This window comes from Equus asinus, chromosome 8, assembly GCF_041296235.1.
Source record: "Equus asinus isolate D_3611 breed Donkey chromosome 8, EquAss-T2T_v2, whole genome shotgun sequence".
NCBI classification, from domain to species: Eukaryota; Metazoa; Chordata; class Mammalia; order Perissodactyla; family Equidae; genus Equus; species Equus asinus.
Genome location: NC_091797.1, coordinates 70,549,249 through 70,570,334, shown reverse-complemented (window position 1 = coordinate 70,570,334; position 21,086 = coordinate 70,549,249). Strand labels below are relative to the sequence as shown.

Below are 21,086 nucleotides of genomic sequence, written 5' to 3'. Positions count from 1 at the left end.
GGTTAGCTGCACAGATTTGGGTGCTGGACTCCTGGCTCCCTTCTCCCAGTGGGTACCCTTATTGCTGTGTGAACCTGCAAATGCCTGGCCGTCTCTGTGCCTATGTTCTCCTTTCCAGAAGAGGGATGATGGCAGTCCTGATTTCTGAGGGTCGCTGCGAGCACTGAGTGAGTTAATTGTTAAATCAAGCTTGGGGCCCTTGAACGTGGCATGTGAGCGCTTGCTTTACCCCTTCATAAGCTGGTGGGATGTTCTCTTTGCTCTGCCTGTAAGATAATGATCCAGTTCCTCCATGATTAGCAGTAGATGAGTAGAATCACATGGGCGGGGCTCCCGCTCGCCTGCACAGCTAAATTCCTTCCACTGAATGTTACACACTGTGGTCTTCACACTTCCGTCCTTCTTTGTGAGAATGAAAGGACGCGGGGGAATCACAGTGTCCTCTACAGCCTCCTGGGGGTGGATCAGCACAAAGACAGGGGTCAGGGCTGGGCAAGCTCTCCACCTCCACGCCAAGCCCCGGGTAGACTGCTCCAGGGGCCCCAAGTGACGACTGCCTGGGGGCACCTCTGACGGTCCACAGGTCCTGGGGCTTAGCTGGTCCCTGCTAGGCTGCCCGGACATGCTGCCTTCAAGTCTTGCCCTTCCCAGGCCCCTCGAGGACGGAGACTGTTCTTACCTGTGCTCCCGCTGTGCCAGGAGGGCAGCAGGGACGGCTGTTTCCTTACAATGGGGCCAGGAGTCCGAGTGGGCGGGGAGTCTAGAGTTACCAGCTCCCGCTCCTCCTCCATAGATGAGGGGGCGGGACTGCAGGGCCAGCGGCTGGCAGGGGCAGGACTGTGACTCGATTCTCTGGGTTTCAGGGTCTTGTTGGCGGGCTCACTTGTGCTTCAGAAGGATAAGTTCCAGGAGGTTTTGACTTGGCTTAAATGTCTGCACTTGTCCTTCTTTATGGAGTAATGCCAACCAACCAAGGCAGAAGGAAGGACAGATCAGAAAGTCATGTCTGCTGCCCTCAGTGTGGTCATTGATTTGGGCAGAAATCATCAGGGGACGTTAACACCACCATGTGAAGGGTAGTCAGGGAACGTTGCCCCAAGGGCATTTGTTAATTACAACATGAGAAGGGTACCAAGTACAGAGACAGCTGTCAGGTGCCATGTCAACCACTGGTCACTCTCAACATTGTCAGCCATGGGACACATCGATGTCCTGTGTCCCCGATGTGAGGCAGTGGGAAGAGTTAACACGGCCTGTGGAGTCATCCTGCCCCAAATCATGGCCCAAAGTTCCTTGTGAAGAAACAGCCACACAGATCTAAGAAAAGGAACATTCTGGAAGACTTTGGTTTGGACTGCTGGATGTCCACGCCAGGAAAGAAAAAGGAGCAGGGAATGTTCCAGACAAGAGGAGACCAAGGAGGTGTGGTGGGATCTTTCCTGAAGGACACTGTGGGGGCAGTGGACATTGACTGTGGGCCGGTGTCGCATCGTACTGTGGAAGCAGAGTCAAGGTCCTGAGCGCAAGGACGGCAGGATGCTCATGCAGGTGGCAGTGTTTATCTTTAGAAGGTCCCTGTGGAAGTCGTTAGGGGAGGATTGTCAGGCCGCACTTCCTAACTGTTTAGCAAAAAGAGAGCGCGCGTGTGTGTGTGTGTGTGTGTGTGTGTGTGTGTGAAGAGTGTGAGCTTGCCGGATAAAGCGAATGTGGCAACATGGAAGGAGCTGGGAGCCAGGGGAAGAGTGCAGGTGTGCTCACCGAGTGTGCGTGGCAGCTTTCCCTTGGGCTGGAGTGTTTGATGAGGCAACGTGGGAAGCGGGGCTCCCGGCCTAGGCAGCAAGGCTGGCGCCTGCGCTTCCCCTGGAGGACCTGCTGCAGGACTTCTTGATGGAGAGGACTCAGCTCTCTGAGCAGCGGGAGAGGCCGCGGAAGTCGCCGACGTCATCCTGGTGAATGCTCCCCTTCGGTTGTCTAAATCCACCAGCGGCTTCGCGTCTTGCTCGAGAATTCTCCTGAGTCGCTCCCACGTCACTCTCATGGATGTCATGATGCAGAGCATCTTTCACGAGATTCAGGGTTTCCTTTGCGTGGCGTTTCCAGGATACCCTTGGCCCTCGCCCGATGGTCAGCGTGCACGCAGCTCTCCAGTGGACGGCTGAGCATGGACCCCAGAGTTCAGCAGGAAGCCGGGTTCAAGTGGGAACTAGTTATACAAGTAGCTCATTCACTGGGGAATATTTTCTTCTTTGATTTTTTTACTTCCCTACACAGCTCCGTGAGCTGTGGGGACTTCATTATCCTCTGAAAGGTCTCCTAACGAGGCCCTGGTCTCAGACCGCGTGCAGTAACTTCTGGTGCCGGACAGCCAGCGCTGGTCTCCGACGTGCTGGGAACTCTTAGAGTTTCCCTTGCAGATTTCAGGGCTCCCACGTCTACCCCTGGAGTCCTGTCATCTTAGATCCTCTCTGTGTTGCACTGAAGGCAGGGATGACCAGCAGGGCGGTCTTGGCTCAAATGTGCTGAAATACGTGGTCTCCGAGCTTCAATTCAGCCCGTACCGGTCAGGTCCCTAGGGGCCAGGTGGGTCATCTGGGGGAAGTTTAATTAACAGAGGGGCTGTTGGCAAAGGTGTGGTCAGGGTGTGGGAACAGTCAATCCCAAAGCGGTAGATGGTCCAGTCTCCAAGTGCTGCTGCTCCAGCGATAACGGATTTTTAAAAATCAAATCCAGATCAGATTTATGAAAACAAAGTGAAACTTTTATTAACATTTAGGTACCAGAGAGATTGAATGAAGTCATTAAAGAAAAACCCTTTTTGGGCTGGCTCAGTGGCATAGTGGTTGGGTTCACATGCTCCACTTCGGTGGCCCAGGGTTCACAGGTTTGGATCCCGGGCACGGGCATAGACACTGCTCGTCAAGCCATGCTGTGGCAGCGCCCCACATGAAATAGAGGAAGATGGGCACAGATGTTAGCTCAGCAGCAATCTTTCTCATGCAAAAAGAGGAAGGTTAGCAACAGACGTTAGCTCAGGGCCAATCTTCCTCACACATACACAACCCCCCAAAAACAAAAACAACACTTTTTATTACGAAAAATTTCAAAGCTCTGTAAAAACGGGGAGATGGTCATCACCCAGTTACAACAGTTGCCAACCAACGGCCATCTGTGCTTTGTCTGTATGCCCTGCTCCCTTGCCCTGGCCCCACCAATTATTTTGAAGCAAATCTCTAAATATTTAGTCTCTATTTTTAAAAGATAAAGACTCTTAAAAAATACAGAGTGACTACATGCCATTATCAGACCTAAAAAATAAACAGTGATTCCTTAGTCCATCTGATAGCTTGTCATTGTCGACGTGGGTGGGTTGTGCTGAGGTCATGGACCCCTCCTGGATGGGGAGACCTGGTCTCGCCCCCAGGCGCCCTCTCTGCCGGGCAAACCCGACCAGAAGTCGGGGCTCACCGTCTGCACAGGACAAGTCTGAGTCACTGGAGGCTGTCCGGGGAAACCTGCCTGTATTTGGGAAATCGCTCTTTTCCAGAGTTAGGATGCTCCTAAGGAGGCAGGTAGCCCCTCAGTCTCATCTCGATTTAGTGAGTCTGGGGTCAGTTCCCACCCTGGAAAGCAGTGATCACTGAACCGCGTCTGCTCGAATCCACGGGTGCCTGGAGTGGGATCCAGGAGCCCACCCGGGACTTGCATTAGTCTGTGGGTGGAAGGTTCTCCTTTAGCTTCTCCTGTATGTTTTCTTAAGACTTTGATCTAAGTCATCATTGTCTGCCTGTGAGTAGATTCATTCATTCATTCATTCATCTAACACACATTTATGGAGCCCTGCCCACGTGTCAGGCATGGTTCTGGGAGCTGGGCAATTCGGGCCTGAGGAGGCTTAAGCCCCAGTGGGAGACAACGGCCAACGGGTCCACTGTCAGAGAGAAAGGAGGAGAGACAAATGACGCTGATGTTAGGCTCTTATGCTCAGGGATCTGATTTTGTTGTTGGATAAGGTGATAGTCCTGATTTTTGCTAGAAAAATTATTTCTAGCTTGTTTGACGGTGTTGCTCTGCAAAGGGACCTGTGACTGCGGTATTGGGATACCTGACGAGGGTGAGGATGGGTCTCAGCGGACATGGCACTGAGCTAAGGAACGTCCTCAGTCTGGGATCTCTGGAATCGTTCTGCTGGGCGGGGGGGGGGGGGGGGGGGGTCCCTGCTGCTGGGGACCAGGCTTCTCTGTCTTGGGCCTGATTTGGTCCCTGGTGACATCGAGCTGATGTTAACTCTATTGCAGTGGCTGAACCCCACGCCTTCTCAGTGGGGAGATACCACCCCGTGGGGTGAAGGTTGGTTTTTGGGACAAAGAGTCTGAGGTGGTACATTGGTTTGTGGCTCTGCAAAGGGGCACAGGACACAAGCAGATACACTGTGTCTCTGTGGGACTGAACTTTCCTGGGGGGGCGTTCGTTGGGATAAAAATGTCTAGAAAGACTCCTTAGGGGGATGTCATGAAAAGGTGCTTGAGAAACACTGAGCTAGAGGACACTTTCTTTTCAGTTTTTTTTTTTTTTTTTTGATTTGTGTGTCTTATTCCACAATTTAATTTGTGTGTCTTCTAGCTTTTGGTTGGATCAGTGACATTTTCGTTTAGAGGAGTAATCAGACTTGACGGAGTTGAAGGAGCCTGTCTGAGTTGCCGGCGGCTCCTCGGAATTTCAACCTGGATGACACTCACAGGCCCGAGAAGTGGGTGACTCTGTGTTGCTGCAGCCCTGGGTACTCGGTGATGTTCTGTAGAAAACACCCTCTTGCTCTGATGAGGGACGGCGAGGGTACTAATTCTTTATGGTCGTGTTTGTGAGCATCTGGTACCGGCCATTCCGGGAATATTTCCACGTGCCTGTGGAGGCCTGCTCTGTTCAGGGACGTGTGTGAGGGGGCTTCGTGTGGAGGCGGGGGACGGGCCGCCTGGGCCCACTGGCTCGGTGCCAGGACAGCGTCACTGCTACGGTGTCTGAGTCTAGCAATCGGGTAAAGCTGGCCGAGGGAGGAAGGAGAGGGCGCGCCAGCTCCCGGCGCCCTGTTACGTGTTACGAAGGAGTTCTCTGGGCGCCAACACAGGTCCGTCACAGAATCCTCGGTCAGGCGTTGGAGAGCGAACAGGAGGCACACAAAGATTAGGCAAGAAACAAGCAGATGACCGGGTGACCTGAGTGGGACCAAGCAACTCATGTCTTGGCGTTAGTGCTGCGTCCAAAGTTCAGATGCATGCAGCACACACTTGCAGGTGACCTTCTCCCCTCCAGCAGGGCCAGGGCTGGGGTGAGGCCAGCAGACACCTGGGGGACACGATTCAGAGAGGTGCTCATTCCTGGAGTCCTTCAGTTGCCACACGCACCACCACCTGAACGTGAGCACCTCCTTAAATCCTACACCCCAGACTTGCTCACCCGAGTCCTGGCCCTGAATATCATTTCAACCTCGTAACTCCAGGAGATGAGTATTGTACATATCAGTTAGGATTCTTTTGATTGGGTTGTAAGTGATAGAAAACCCAGCTTAAGCTTTAAGCTAAAGGGGAGTTTATTGGATTGTGTACCCTGACAGGTGCGTGGGCATACTGACTTCAGGAGCAGCTTGATCCAGCATCCAGTTGCAGTCACTCGGCTCCATCTCGGGTCTTCCTTGGGGTGGGCTCCCTTCTCACTCTGTCTCTCCCCTCATGGTTGTAAGCCACTGCCAGGACCTCATCCTTCAGGGCTGACATAGCAGAGAAGTGAATGAGAATCTAGATCCAACGTTTTCCCATCTGAATCTTGTTGCATCTCCTTGGATTTCACTGGATCCTGTGCTGCCCTCTGAACCATCACTGTGGCCTGGGAATGCTGTGCATGATCGATTCAGGCCTGGATAGCAGGGTTTACTCTTGAGCCGAGGATGGAGTCAACAACAAAGCACATGGGCTGCAAGTGGGGAAGGTAGTGGTCACCTGGAGGGAAACTGAGGGGCCTTTATTGGGAGAAGAGTGAAGAGATACTGGGGAGCAGGACAGCAGGTGTCCACCACACTACTGTTTATCACACCATTTTATAATTAGGGAGGTGAGTTCAGACAGGGTGAGTCACTTGCCTGAGGTCACACAGCAGAGTAAGTGAAATTGCTGAGATACAAACCGTTGTTTTGACCTTTCTGTCCTTCACACTCCCTGGGCTGTCTCCCCCTTCTTCTACTGCATCATAAACTCTGTGAGGTCAAGGGCTCAGTCTGCCCCGTGGTACTGGCATCAGACCTTAAAAAGAGCAGGTACTGAACGATAGAGTTCAAGCGGCAGAGTGGGAACACGGCGTGGGAGACCTCACTCATCTGCAGGCCTGCGTCAAGCCTTAGACAGCAGTGGGGACTGAGGGACAGAAAGCACAGTTCCATCCAAAAAGGAGTTCGGTCTCAGAAATCTCAGGCCTCCGTTAAATTCTACAGCGGGTTCTAGTGGCGTGCCTGCCTTGTTCTGTTTTGTGATGATTTTTCCTTTGTTTCCAAGGATCGCTGAGGCGGCGAATTACCACACCTGCCTGCTGTCGGCCACCAGCCCCCTGCTCTCCCTGGAGGTGTCCCCGCCGCCCGCGCTGGCCCGGAACCTGTCCGGCTCCCCGCTCGTCACCGTGCAGCTGCGGCACAGGCTGGTGAGTGTCGGCCGTGCCGCTGGCCTCTGGTGGCTCCGCTCAGGAGTCTCTGGCCGTCTGCAGGGTGGCGTGAGGGTCTGAGGTGGCCTTGGTGCTGGCCAGAACTGGCTTTTCTCTCCCGAGAGTTCCTTCTCTGGGGATTATTTCCGAGCTGCAGTGGGAAGTGCCCGGACGGCACTCGGGGTTGGTGGCACGGTGTGGACGTTGGTGGAAAAGCCTCGGAGACCCGAGGTGGCTCCCGTCTGTGCGCGGGCTGCGGCTGTGGGTATCTCCGATTTGCGATAATGTCCTTTTTGGAGCGGGGTAGATCGGCCGGTTCTCCTTATCTCCACGATAGCCGTTAGCAAGATGAAGAACTCCGTTCGCTCTGAGAAACACACTGGAGGCCAGAACAGACCATTCTTTCGCTTTCAGTCGGAGTGAGGATGGTCTCCTGCGCGGCGTAGCTGTAGCTGTGACTCCCTCCGCGCTCACGCGCCTTTGTCAGGGAAGGATTGACGAGGGTGTGGGGACACACATGCGCTAGGGCCCGTGGAGAACCACAGCTCCTCCTGTGCCGGGGCCACTCCTGAGGCACGGTGTTGTTCACGCCTGAGAGGTGTGATTTTTCGAGGAATCGTTAAAGAGCTGGAGATATTTTTGGTTGTTTGAAGCCATACTAAAGACGCTTCCCTCCAGGAGTTTCTTCATTCCTTCCTGCTCCATCTCGCTCCGCCAACATTAACTGAAGACCTACTATGTGCTGGCCCTGTGTTCAGAGCCGCTCTTGTCGGTCCCCGTGTAATGATCTCCTCGTCCCCTCCTCAGAGCAGACGCCCGCGGGCGCTGAGCCATGTGGAGGTGCGTCAGGTCGTCCTTACTCCCGCTGCAGCCCCGGCCCACCTGCCCTGCGCCTCCCCTTGTCCCCCACCTTCCAGCCCCTCCTTGGTTCCCTGAGAACCCAGCTGCGCCTGGCCGTCCACACTTTTGGCCGTGTCCGTATTATCAGCGCCACCAGGCAGCTCTGCTTCCCTCTTTCGTCCTTGTATCTCACTGGTTTCTCATCGACCCTCTCATCATTCCCTCCTTTCTCAGGGAAAGACGTTTTCCTCCTCTTTTTCAGAGCTAACCTTTCTTCAAGAACCTTTCTTCCCCTCTGCCCCCCTCCGGCCCTGCCCCCTCTGCAGGTCCGTCCCTCCCTCTCCAGGATCCTTCATCCGCCTGCGAACGGTCCCCACCTGAGAATGCCTCCATCACCCTCTCTCTCCCTCTCTTTTTGAAAATGACAAAACATAAAAAAAAAAATTAAGTGTGGTAAAATACACATAACATAAAATATACCATCTTAACCATTTTTAAGTGCGCAGTTCAGTGGCATTAAGGGCATTCGCATTGTTGTGCAGCCGTTACCACTGTCCAGCTCCAGAACTTTTTCATCCTCCCAAACTGAAACTCTGTCCCCATTAAACATGAACGCCCCATCCCCCTACCCCAGCCCCTGGCCCCCACCCTTCTACTTCCTGTCTCTATGACTTTGGCTCCTCTGGGGACCTCATAGAAGTAGAATCATACGGTATTTGCCCTTCTGTGACTGGCTTATTTCACCCAGCGTAACATCCTCAAGGCTCATCTACATTGTAGTGTGTGTCAGAATTTCCTTCTTTTTAAGGCTGAATAATACGCCGTTTTATTCATAATACATAAAACCTACACTTTATGTACATGCCACATTTTGTTTATCCTTGCCTCCACGGTGGACACTGGGTGCTCCCGCCTTTTGGCTGCTGTGAGTAATGCTGCCGTGGACACGGGTGTGCACAATCCCTTCAGGACCCTGATTTCAGTCCTTCTGGGTGTGTATCCACCAGTGGTGTTGCGGGCTCACAAGTCCTAGGGATCTGCTGTGCGACACTGTGCCTCTGTTCTCTGAACTACTGAACGTCGATTTTCAAACTGCAAAACTTCTCAAGTCTCCAGAGACCTCCCTCACCCAGTCCAGGGCCCTTTTCACCTTCCATCGTCTCTGATGTGTGGACAGTGTGGGACCCTGTCGATGCCCACACCCCCCACGGGGCCCCGTCTGGCTGCAGGACCTCCTCGGACTCCCTAAGCGCAGGCTGGCTTCGGCTCCTCCGCATCGACGTTTACTCCTGTGAAGTCATGGAAATGCCGTGATCTCAGCCATCACCTCCTTTCAGAGGTCATTGAGGAGCCACGGCCCACATCCTCCTCTTGGCCTCGACCCTGCGCTCCCATCTCCAGGCTTCAGAGGCCCACACCTGCACGTCCTCTGTGCCCATCTTCCTCCAGCGACACTGCCCTGCTCTCCGTCGAGTCTGGAGCGTTGGCGCCTTCCCAGGTTGCTGGTCTTTGTTCTCTTTGCAGGACCAGCTGTGGCCTTATTTTCAGAGGGTCCCTCACACCTGCTCCCCCTTCTCCCTCCCCTGCTGCAGAGCCTTCTTGCTTATGTGGCTCTGCCTAGGCTGGAAGCTTCCTGCTGGTTCTTCCTGCTTCATCCCGTCAGGTTCCCAGGCCTGAGTTCCAGGAACGCAGACGGGGTGGTCTCACTCAGTGACTCAGGTTTCCCGAAAGAAAAATTTAAACTTTGGGCCAGATCGCTAGGGGACCCTCCCAATCCCACTTTCCACACGAGCCTTCCTCCAGTGCAAGGAAATCTCGCTCCCCTTTGAAGTCCCAGGCCCGCTGGCCTCTCCATCTTCACGTGAGCCTCTGTCCCAGTCTAGAAGGCCATTCCCCTACAACTCTGGGGTCCGTCCCATGGCCTCCACAGAGCCCTCACTCGTCTTCTCAGACAAGAGCAGCCCCTCCCTCCACGCTATCCTTGCACTCTGTCAGTACCACGTCCGAAGGTGGGATGTCATGATTATTTGTGCAAATCAAGAATCTCTTAAGCCAGCCTGTGCGTTTCTTGAGAAGCTGCCCTGGACCCACTTTGGAATCATCTATTCTTTCCTCCTGATGCCTTGCGCTGAGCTCTGGCACAGAGCAAAGGCTCAGTAAATATTTGTGGAGTGGATGGTGAGCTGAGAATCAGCCACGCCATGTAAGCAGCCTTGTCCTGGAGCTGTGTTGTTGTTTGTGTATATTTACATAACTTCTCGTTCTGTGGAGGGATCGCTCGCCGCTGGCACAGAGGCTGTGCCCCTGCTGCCATCGTGAGAATGCCACCAGCACAGAAGGATGAGCTCCGCCGGCTCAGCTGTGTTGGAAATTTGGTCCTAGCATGAAGTGGAGGCGATTTTCTTGCTTCTGCTGTGAGGATATTATCATGTGGCACTCTGATGTTGCAAGTCTGTAATCCAGACACACACAGGTAGAGAAGGCTTGTACTGAAAGACTCGGGAACCGGTGTGTGTTTGAGGTGGAAGTCACCCTAGTGAAGGGGGGCCTGTGGGTCAGCAGGTGTCAGGGGCTGGGCTGTGGCTAGGGCTGAGGGCGCTGGGGACCAGGTCCTGGGGCTGAGACAGGAGACTGCGCAGGAAGGGGAGGGAGCAACAGCTCGGGGAGGTGCCAAGGGTGGAAGACGAGTGGCTAAAATGCTGGGCTTTGTGGTGTCCAGACACCCAGTGAGTTCACACGTGCACACACGTGCCCCTGCGTACACACACCAAATACCCGGACACACCCAGACCCGGCACACAGGCAGACACATGCTCAGTACACACACTCCATCCTTGTCAGACCAGGTTGCTGTGAGCCTGGAGTCTGAAGACTGGAAAGTGGTTTTGTTTTCTTTGTTTCAGTTCCCTCCCTCCTCCCGCCCCCACTGAGGGGCCGTCTCCAGGGCACTTTCCCCCAGGCCGCTGGCCCTCGGCCTTTCCCCTCCTTCAAAGCGGGGCTGTCCCTCCTTCTGACCCCGCCAGCTCCCAGGAGATGGTAGACCCGCGTCAGCGCTCATCCTCAGATCCTGGTCCTGACGTTCATGTTTCGGGGGCTGCCTGCACGTCTGGGGGGCTCTGCTGGTGCACCCCTACGCCCCTGCCGTAGAGCACCTCCCTGGCGCCGCCACCCGATCCCAACTGTGCTTGAGAGGGCGGCTCATTCTAGAGCTTTCTCAAGGAGACTTTTCAGGCATGGAGACACAAGCTGACATGGTGCCACGATCGGCGGGCCTGCCTGCTGGTCTTCCTACTTAGCCAGTTTCTTCTGTGATGTTCTGCCATCGATTTTTTTCATGCCACAAGGATCCCTACATTAATAAAGTAATCTCATTATTTTCTTAGGAAACCAACTCAGGTCAGTTACTGGTCCAAAAGCACACAAACCAGAGCCCACTCGCCTGGTATCGAGGGGCTTCGCCTGGAGACCCCAGTTCTTGTCAGGGTTCCTTGGGCCTGCGACCGGGACCGGGTCAGACAGACCGTGACGGCCAGGGTGGTGGGCTCCTGCTCGGTAAGCGTCTTGTTCAGAATCTCCTGGCACCGAGCATGCATCTCAGAGCCCGGGATTCAGACGCCATCGCAGTATGTTGCTATTTTTACATGCTTTGCTCCCCAAACCGTCTGTAATCCAGATCTTGACCCCTGTCCTCTGGCCAGCCCCAGTTGCGCCAATTTGCAGGCGTCGGCCTCGGCTGACCCGCTCCTGCTCCTCCTCTGAGCGTCCTGTCCTGCTCTGGGGAGCACCCTGAGCAGTGGCCTTTCCCAGCTTGGACCACGCAGCCGAGTGGCAGGTGGCTGGTTAGAGGCCATTTCTGTAGATCGCCCAGTTGAGGGGATGGAAACAGAGAGCAGACACACAGCCCCCCAGAGATGTCACCACGGGCCCCAGCCCGAGTCCACAAGCAGCTCCCTGCTGGGCTTGGCTCTCCCTGTAGCAGGTGCCAGAGTCTTCTGACTCACAGACGGATCGGAAATTGCGGTGTTCTGGGCAGTGAAAATTGCTCACAGCGTTTAATCAGAATCAGGATTGAACTGTCCCCTTTCCCCGGTCAATGAAAATGAGGCCTCTACTTCCCTCAGAAGGAGGCGAGCCCAGAGAGAAGCAGACTCTTGGGAAACTTTGAGAAGTGGAAAACCAAAAATAAGTCTCTCCAGGAGCTAAGTGCTGTCAGCTCTGGTTGCTGTTGTCTAGAATTCATTCCTCAAACGGGCTTTTGCTCCATGCGACTGTCACTCCCAAAGACAGGCCATCAGTTAGGACTGTCACAGAGTTTGGGAGGGACTGAGTCCAGCAACGGTCCTGGGTGATGTTCCAGCAGCAGGACTCCGGGAACTGTCCCAAACAGAAGGTCGCCCCTCGTGCACATGCTGACATCATCCCCCCGAGGACGATGGGACGAGGTCAGAGCACAGGCTATGCTGTCTGCAGAGACGCATGGCGGGCGGCTCTGGCTCACGGCTGCCCTGCACCCTCAGCAGCGAGTCAGCGGGAGCTGCTGCCACTGCCAGGCAGGAGAAAGCCAGGCAGGACTGGGGCCGTCGGTGACTGGTCAGAGGCTCCGGGCAGAGTGGCTGCCATTGCCGTTCACTGTGGGAAGCTGGTGTGGAAGGGACTGGAATTGCCCACCCGAAGTCCTTTCAGAATAAGAGTAATGTACGTGTTAGTAAAAAAGTATCTACATCACAAAGGCACAACAGGCGAACACGAGGGTGTGATTGCCCCTCTGAGAGTCTTACTCGTTGGCTCATACATTCAGTCATTCATTAATTCAACACTCAGCAGCCGTGTGATCTCAGGAAGCGCTCGGCCTCTCTGCCTCCATGTGGTGGCTGAGAAGATGGGGCCATAACACCCGCCATGGGTTAGTCGGCTCTTGTTCACTTCGTGGTCTTTGCTGCAGGAACAGAAACCAACTTCTGATTTTTGAAAGGAAGCCATAAATCTGGATTTAAAATTAGGTCTCTGGATTTGGATTGTTGACAGCTAATTAAAATTTGCTTTTAATGTAGTCAACCAAAATATTTCTTTGGGTTGAATTCGGCCAGTAGGTCACCAGTGTATAACCTGTATTTCTTTTTGGGCTTTTTATATGAAATTATTTTAAACTTAAAGAAAAAATTGCAAAATAGGACAGACTTCCCATGTATCATTCACTCATCTTGTCCTCGTGTTACTATTTTAAGGTCCAGTTGTTGAAACGAGGGAGTTAGCAGATATTCCCTCGTCTAGAGCTGTGGTTTGAATTGGTCAGTTTTCCCGTTTAGGGCCTCTCCTGTCCGGGTCCCGTCGGGCTGTCACAGCGTTCGGGCCTCGTTCTCCCCGGCTCCTCCTGTCCCTGATGTTCTTCGGCATTTGTCTTTCACGACCTCCACTCTTTGAAGAGTCTAGGCAGCTGTTTTGCAGAACATGTCTCTGCTTGGGGCTGTCTGAGGGTTTCCCAGGATCAGGGGAGCAGCTGCGTCTTTGACAGGAACACCGCAGAAGCTAGTGGTGCCTCTCTCACTGCATCATCAGGCCTCCTAGTTTCCTGGGGCTGCCGTAACAAAGTCACACAGATGGGGCATTTAATCCTCATAGTCCTGGAGGCTGGAAGTCTGAGATCCAGGTGTCAGGGGCTGGTTCCTCCTGAGGCCTCTCTCCTTGGCGTGTAGATGGCTGTCTCCTCCCCGTGTCCTCATGTGGTCGTCCCTCTGTGCCTGTCTGTGTCCTGCTCTCCTCTTCTTATAAGAACACCAGTCAGATGGGGTTAGGGCCCACCCATATGGCCTCATTTCTCTTAGTCACCTCTTTAAGGTGGGTTAAAGGACCCCATCTCCAAACACAGTCCCATCCTGAGGTCCTGGGGGTTAGGGCTCCAATATATGCATTTGGGGGAACATAATTCCGTCCATAACACAGGTGGTACAGCATGTTGTTTATTGTCACTGGTGGTGACCACTTTGATCCCTTGGCTGAGGTGGTGTCACAGGTTTACCTACTAAAAGAGGTTATTGTTTTTCCCTTTGCAAATTATAAGTATCTTGTGGGGAGATACCATGAGACAGTACGCTGTCCTTTAGCTCACAATAGTTTCTCCATGAATTTTAGCTTCTACTGATGGCTACTGCCTGCAAAATTATTACTGTCTTGTTTGCCTAAGGGTGATTTTGTGTTTCCATCATTCTTTCCACACTTATTAGTTGGAATTCTAGGACAAGGACAAATTGCTATTTATGTATTCAATTATTTGTTTATATCAACATGACTCTTGGGCATTTACTTTATTCCATAGGTTATAATCTAAGACTATCGTTATTTATTTTGTTGCTCAAATTGTCCCAGCTTTGACCGTCAGGAGCCATCCCTAGTTGTCTCCTGTGTCCCTTTGATGTATCTTTCTCATTTTTTGAGTCCTTCCTTACTTTAAAGATAGTCTGGGCTCGTAGAATCAACCATTTCTCTGAGGAGCCCTGGTTCATTTTGTTGCAGAGTGGTGTTTAGAAACCAAGATCTGGGTGCTGGGGTGCTCATTGCTACTGGGGTGTCACTGCTTCTCAATCCTCTGAGCAAATGGAGCTGGGAATATATGTATGTACTCACACAAGCAAGCACACACATCTACGTGTTTATCTGTATCGATCCATCCATACGTGTGTGTGTGTGTGTGTCTGTGTGTGTGTTAAAAGACGTGAGTTCATTCTGATAGCTGTTTCCAATCTGAGACCACAGGATTCATTCGAGCATTTCCTTATGTCTTTCTTTCTCTAAAAGTTAGAGACCTGGCCCTCAGTATTCTCGATATGTATTGCTTAAGCCCGGTGCACACAGAGAACAGTTCCAGAGTTGCCGACCCACACCCTGTGGGAGCAAAGGTGCTCCCTGGAGGGCAGCATTTCTTCAGTCTCTTCATCTTCGCCTGACACCATGCTGTTGAAATTCTGTTCTCCAGAGTTACCGAGGTTGGTTCCTTTCTTCCCCATTCCCTTCAGAAGGTTTTATTAATCATGTATGATACAGTTAGATTCACCTGTGGTTGGGTGCGTCCCACTCTGGGTGCACTCCCATCCTGGTCGCTTTTAGTTATCAATTTATTTGGGGGGTATGTGAAGTGTTACCATGGTCCTGAGGATCAGATCTACACAAACAGGTGCCCAGAAGAGTGGCAGCCCCCGGTCAGCTTGCATACCTGGTTCTCTCCACCCCGTCCCCACCCATCCCCTCTAGATAAGCAGTGCTTAGTTCCTGGTGTTTCCTTTCTGTGTCTTTTGTACCAAGTGACTAGGTCCGTGTACATTTTCTCCCATCTCCCTGCTTCTTTCATGAAGGGCAGTGTGCTGTGGAAACTCTCCTGCACATTGCAGTCTTTCATGTCACATGTATCCTGGAGGTCACTCTAAACCAGTTCGTAGAGATCGTCCACATTTCTTTACAGCTGCATAGTACTCCACTGCGGGGACTCACTCAACTGTCATGGGGTTGGTTCAGCTGCTCTCCTGCATATGGCGTTTGAGTTGCTTCCAATCCAGAAAGTTTGTGTCTACTCGCAGTGGAGCCCTCCCCTGGGCCTGCAACCTCCCTCCCTTGTCTTGGCCTCTGGCAGTGCTCAGGGGCAGTGGAGTGACGATAGCAGAGAGAATGAGAAGAGCGTCAGTCTCTACAAATGAGCCCACTCTGGGAATGAGGCTTCTGGCCAGCTGCCTTCCCCTCGACCTCTCCTGCCACCCGTGTGTGTTTTAATTCATTCCTGAAGGTGCAGCATCGTGAGCCGTCAGCCACAGATACCATAGAACGGGTGTTTCAGACTGAATATCTCCCTACTGTTATCATCCAGAAGAATGGAGGTTTGGGGAGCAGCAAAGCCTAGAATTAGCTGCCCCCGAATGTGGCGCACTCCTGCCCCACCACAGGGAGGCCCAGCGAAGGAGTGGGTGCAGGAAACAGGTGCAGACAGCTCTTCCGGGCGGGGCAAGCCTGTGTTCTCTGTGACCGGGTCCTGGCTGGAGGGAGGTGGGTGCGGCTTCGAGTGGTGTTGAAAGCCACTGGGCCTCCGGCGCGTGGCAAAGCAGCATAAGATGAAATCAGAGTGTTGCTGTGCTTTTGGGAAACATGTTTTTTTTCTCCTTGAGGACTCGATTAAACTTGCAGACAGGAGAAGCTAAGGAGAGAGTGTCCAGAGGGGCCTCTCTTTATTCAAGAAGGTGCTGGGCAGAGGCTCCCTGTGACATTGTCTTTCTCTAGTGGTTGACACTTTCTTGTCGCAGGAGCATCCTGACGGGTCCAGAGGACGCTGTGAGTGCTGGGGGAGGCTGGTCTTCCAGAAACACTCCTTCCAGCTTCCCTCCTGCAGCTTGCATTCCGGGCTCTGCTGGCCCTGGTGCGATCGCTGGACGTTTTATAGAAATCTGCATTTTGTCCTCTGTGAAGTCAAGAAGCTGCCAGTTTAGAAACCAGAGAAAAAGAAAGAGTGGATTAGAGTGCAGTCCCTGTCTTAATGGTCGGTTACTGCAGTTATTTTTAAAAAAGAAAGTTTTGGAGTCAAGACTCTCGTCTTGTAGCGAGGCAGAGAGGAATTCGTGTCATACCAGCGGAGGATGATAATTGAGGCTTGTGGCGGCCAAGCATTCTCCAGGGTTTGGGGTTTTTCTTTTGAAAGTTGCTTTCTACATTTCTGAGGACGTTTTTTGAGGCATGATTTTCTGAGTTAAAAGGGTTCGTCCGATGGGAAACATTTTTCCTGGAGGCTCATGGTGGGCTGTGGCAGGGGGCAGCAGGAGCCCAGAAAAACGTGGGGGGCACCCAGATGGTCTCCCTAGTTTGCAGATGCTGCAGCTGTTTCATTCTGACAACGGGGCCAAGGCCTTGAGGCACAGAGCCGGGCGTGGGCTCCGCGGGGTCTCCGAGGGATGGTGGCAGCAGGCCTGGCCCAGCCCTGCACCGAGGGAAGCCCACCAGAGGCACTGGCCCGTTTTTCTAGGACACGTGACCACGTTGTTCAGTTCACTTCCAAGCGCATCGAGTGCTATCAGTTAATCCGAGGGTCAGACTGCGGGTGAACTGGAATGAGACTTCCGTGAGTCCAGTCTGGGTTCCGACCCGGGTTCTGGAACATGCCCTGTGAGTAGACGGGGGAGAGGCCTGGTGAGGCTGTGGGTGCCTTCTCTTGGGGCCCAGTCACCACCTCAGCCTTCCCAGTAATCTCCAGAGGGCTGGCTGGTTTTATTAAGCTTTCCCCTCTGACCCCAACGAATTCCTTCTGCTCCCTACGGGCCTATTTTCATGTCTCAGGGGCACTGTGGTCACTGGAAGTCAGCACACAGTGTCTGGTCAGGCAGGGCATCTGTATAGATAATGTCGGGGCTGGACTCCAGGGTGGCTCCTGAGTGACCCTCAGCCCTTGACGTCATGTCTGCACCGAACAGAATGATGGCTCAAGCATGTCATGGAGTCCGAACTGTGACCTGTGACATTTGTTTGTCCTCCAGGCGCTCGATTCCCCACTGAACGGCTCTGGCTTCTTTGCTCAGCGTTACGTGGATGCGATTCATCTGTGATGGGTCTTCTCAACCGTGGCCCTATTGTTGTGGGGCTGTCCTGTGCATCTGGGGTGTGGAGCAGCAGCCCTGGCCTCTGCCCACTCAGTGCCAGGGGCACCTCCCTCCCCAGCTGTGACAACCAAATACTTGTCCAGACGGAGCCAGGGGTTCCTGTGGCCTCCCAGCTGAGCGTCACTGTGTGTTACTGCAGGAGCAGCGGCTGGATCGTTCTCATTGCTGTGTAATAACTGACGTGTGAACATACCACAGTTTATTTAGCCATAATTTGGTTGTTTCCAGTTTTGGACTATTAAAAGTAGTCACTTTTCTATGCTTCTCAAATTGTACTATTCAGAGCCAGATTGAAGAGAGATGCAAGCAAGTGGATTGAGTTCACCCTAGGGCGTGACCCCTCCTGGCAAGGATTGGGACGTGCAGCTGTTATTTCTCTGGGGTTTGTTGTGAAGGAGAAAAAAGTTTCATTTTGAGTGAAAAGAAGTTTTATTTCCTTCCTATGGTCATTCTTTGGTGCACTAGGGGCCTAGGATACTCCTACTGTGCAGACCGTCGTGCCCACACAGGGCTATTTAAAAAACACACGTGTACCCACACACACATAACCACGTAGCTCAGCATCATTTGAAACCCCACCGCCCAGAGACGCCCAGTGTTAGCATCCAGATGAGCCTCCTGCAGGGTCCTGGAGGTGCACACGTGTGTGCTGCACGCACTTTCATCTAAGCGGGGTGACGCTATCTGTACTGTTAGGCTGGTTCCGCTTTTCATCTAACTTGTCTATATTTCCATGCCAATAATGATGAACTATATGATCATTTTCGTGGCTGCATAATAGTCTACTTTTCATCCTTCTGCTGGTACACATTTCATTAGTTTCACATTTTCGTTATTATAAACAGCACTGTGAGGAGGCTTCTGTGTTCCGTTCAGTTCTCCCTTTAGGGTAACTTCTTAGAAGCAGAATTCCTCAGCTAAAGTCTACACATTATTCTTCTCATTTAAGATTTATTCTGGATGTCTAAGCCAGATCTGCATTTCCTTACCAAGTGAGCAAGTGCAATCACCGAATCAGGACGTGAGAGCTAGGAGTTCACATTATTCAGACCAAATTCCCATTTTCCCCAGTTTCAAAAGAAGACATGTAATTGAAGTCTAACATACTTACGGGAAAGCACACACGTAAGTGCGGAGTGTGACAATCCTTCACAAAGTGAACACACTCATGAAATCAGCCCCAATCAAGAAGCAGAGCATGACCTGAAGCCCTGTGGACACTGCCCCCCGGTCAGTTCGGGGTGTCACGGAGAGCTGCCTGAGCATGCACATGCCACTGGGTGACCGTCTGTATGCATTTCTGTTGAGCATAAGCTTGGAAGTGGAATTGCTGGGTCAGAGGGTGTGCGCATGTTCACCCTGAAAGGTGGGGCCACACGATTCTCCCGTAATGGGTACCAGTCCACACTCCATCATTAGTGTGCGAGAATTCCAGCTGCCAGCACTCGCTATTGTCTGTTGTTTTCAGTTTGGCCTTTCTGCTGGCTAACGGTATCTCATTTTGATTTTTATTTGCTTTTCCTTAATGACTAAGGCAGTTAATCACCTTTTTATAGGTATTTTGAACATTCTGATATGCTTTTTTGTCTAACCTGTTCAAGTCTTTTGCCCACTTTGCTACTGGGTTATCTGATGTTTTTTCTTATGGATTTCTGGGCGTTCCTTGTATGTTTTGGATATGAGCCGTGTGTTGGGTATATGAATTGCAAATATCTTTTTTGACTGGCCCTTGCCTTTTTACTCTTAGGGAGTCTCCTGATGAATTGCAGTTTTAAATTGTAATGCAGCCCAATTCATCAAGCTCTTCTTCTTTTCTTTTTCGTGGTGAGGAAGATTATCCCTGAGCTAACATCTGTTGCCAATCTTCTCTTTTTTGCTTGAGGAGGATTGTTCCTGAATTACCCTCTGTGGTCATCTTCCTCTATTTTGTGTGTGTGTGACACCACTACAGCATGGCTTGATGAGCAGTGTGTGGGTCTGTGCCTGAGATCTGAATCCACAAACTCCAGGCTGCCAAAGTGGAGCGTGCAAACTTACCCACTATGTGACTGGACTGGCCCCACTGAGCTCTTCTTTTGTGCTCAGCGGTTTTTGCGTCCTCACTGAGGAGTCTCCCTGACCCCGGGTCCTGGAGATCGCCTCCTATGCTTCCTCAAAGCTGCTGTTTCCTCTTTCACGTTTGGATCAGCAGTCCTTCTCCCGTGTTTGTGTGTGTGCCGTGAAGTAGGGGTCAAGGTTTACTTATTTTTCCCGTATGGGCATCTAATTTTCCTCACTCTGTGTGTTGAAAAGCTAAGCCCCCCCCACCCCCCCCACCCCCCCCACTTACAGTGGAGTGCCACCTTTGTCATAGATCACGTGGTGGTTTCCATGTGGCTCTGTTTCTGGACGCTGTTCCTTTATCCTAGTTGTTTATTCTGATGCCAACACCTCATTATCATAACTGCCACAGCTTCCTAACAGGCCCTGAGATCTGCTCAGGTCCCCGCTTGCTCTTCCAGGCTGCCCTGGCTATTTCCGGTGAGATACACATCTTAACATTCGATACACATTGTGAAACTGTCCTTCAGAAAGGCTGCAGCAATTTATATTGTCGCCAGAGGGGCCTGACGGCAGGCACTGGTTTTCCCGTGTTGCAAACTCTGGTAGGCAGACAGTCCCATGGCTCCGGTATTGTTGTTATTTTATTTGCATTTCTTTGATTATTATGAGGCTAAACATCTGTTCCTATGTGAATTGGCCATTTGCATTTTAATTTTTCATGGTGAATGCTCTTTTCTTTCCTGATTCTCCTGACGATGTGTCTGTTTCCTTATTGACTTCTGAGGCCCCCTCATACTACAGCCTGAGCTCCTTGCCTCTTGTTGCAATCAACCACCCTCCTTTTCCATTTTACCCTTTGGGCAGGTGCAAGTTAAACATTTTTATATTGTCAGATGTATCCACCATTTCTCCAGAAGAAGGTGTGTGTTTCCTATTGCTCCTGTAACACATTACAGCAGACTGAGTGGCTTAAAGCAACACAGCTTTATTCTCTTACAGCCTATAGACTCAGTCTCCCAGGGCTAAAGTCAAGATGCAGGAGGCCTGCTGCTCCCGGAGGCTCCAGAAGAGAGTCTGTGCCCTCGCTTGTCTCCCTCGTCTGTCTTCTTCCCAGCTCGTCTCTCTCTCCCGTCCTCAGGGCCAGCAGCACAGTAGCACAGACCTCTCTGGCCCCTTCTTCTGGCGTCGCATCTCCGCAGCCAGTCTGGCAGGGTTGGCAGACTTTTCCTCCTGAGTTATCCCTGCTTCAGCTAACGAGATTTTCTGTACCCGGATCTTTTTGCTCTGATTGAAGTGATGGAATGGAGAGGTCCACAGGCCTGTTGCACATGAGTCCTCCTCCCGCAGAGGACAGGGTCCCATGTGGCGCCTGGTCAACTGCGTGTGTCAACCTGCCCACTGCCCCGGTGCAGCAAGAGGACACTCCCTGGCTTGTGCGGCCACAATGTGGGTGTGCTGTAATTCAGCGTGTAGCACCTGCAGCGTGTCACGGTTAAACTGAAAAGAAACAGAAGAGACCAGTAATTTAACACTCATCTAAAAGCCCATCGCTTTAGGTACGTCTATTGTGTGTGAGTTAAGACGGGGCCTGCTCAGTCGACAGTGGTTCTGGGGTGGCCGTCGGTGCCAGATGCCTCTTGTCACACACAGCCTGTCTTCATCACGCCGCCGTCCTCCGTGAGACCTTCCAGATCACACGGACAGAGGGCAGACCGCTTCTCCTTCATTATTATTGAAAGCGCCACATAGAGGCCCTGGGGACGACGGCGGGGCAAAGCTGGGACCCCCGGCCTGCAGCTCCATGCTGGATGCTGGGTGCTAGTGGACAAGCCCTTGGGCTGCCCACACCGGGCTGTTTTAGCTCCGAGCTCTGCGGTCTTCCTTGGAGAAAACTGC

General features: G+C 52.4%; 1 protein-coding gene across 3 annotated transcripts in view; it reads left to right on the top strand.

The window, feature by feature from the left end:
• ADGRD1 (adhesion G protein-coupled receptor D1) overlaps positions 1–21,086 on the top strand; it is a 144,422-nt gene that overhangs the window by 45,081 nt on the left and 78,255 nt on the right. For all 3 annotated transcript variants that reach the window (XM_014858041.3, XM_044776080.2, XM_044776079.2), the window contains one exon: positions 6,540–6,681. In XM_014858041.3, coding sequence (XP_014713527.2) covers positions 6,540–6,681 — 142 coding nt within the window. The remainder of the gene's footprint in view (positions 1–6,539; positions 6,682–21,086) is intronic.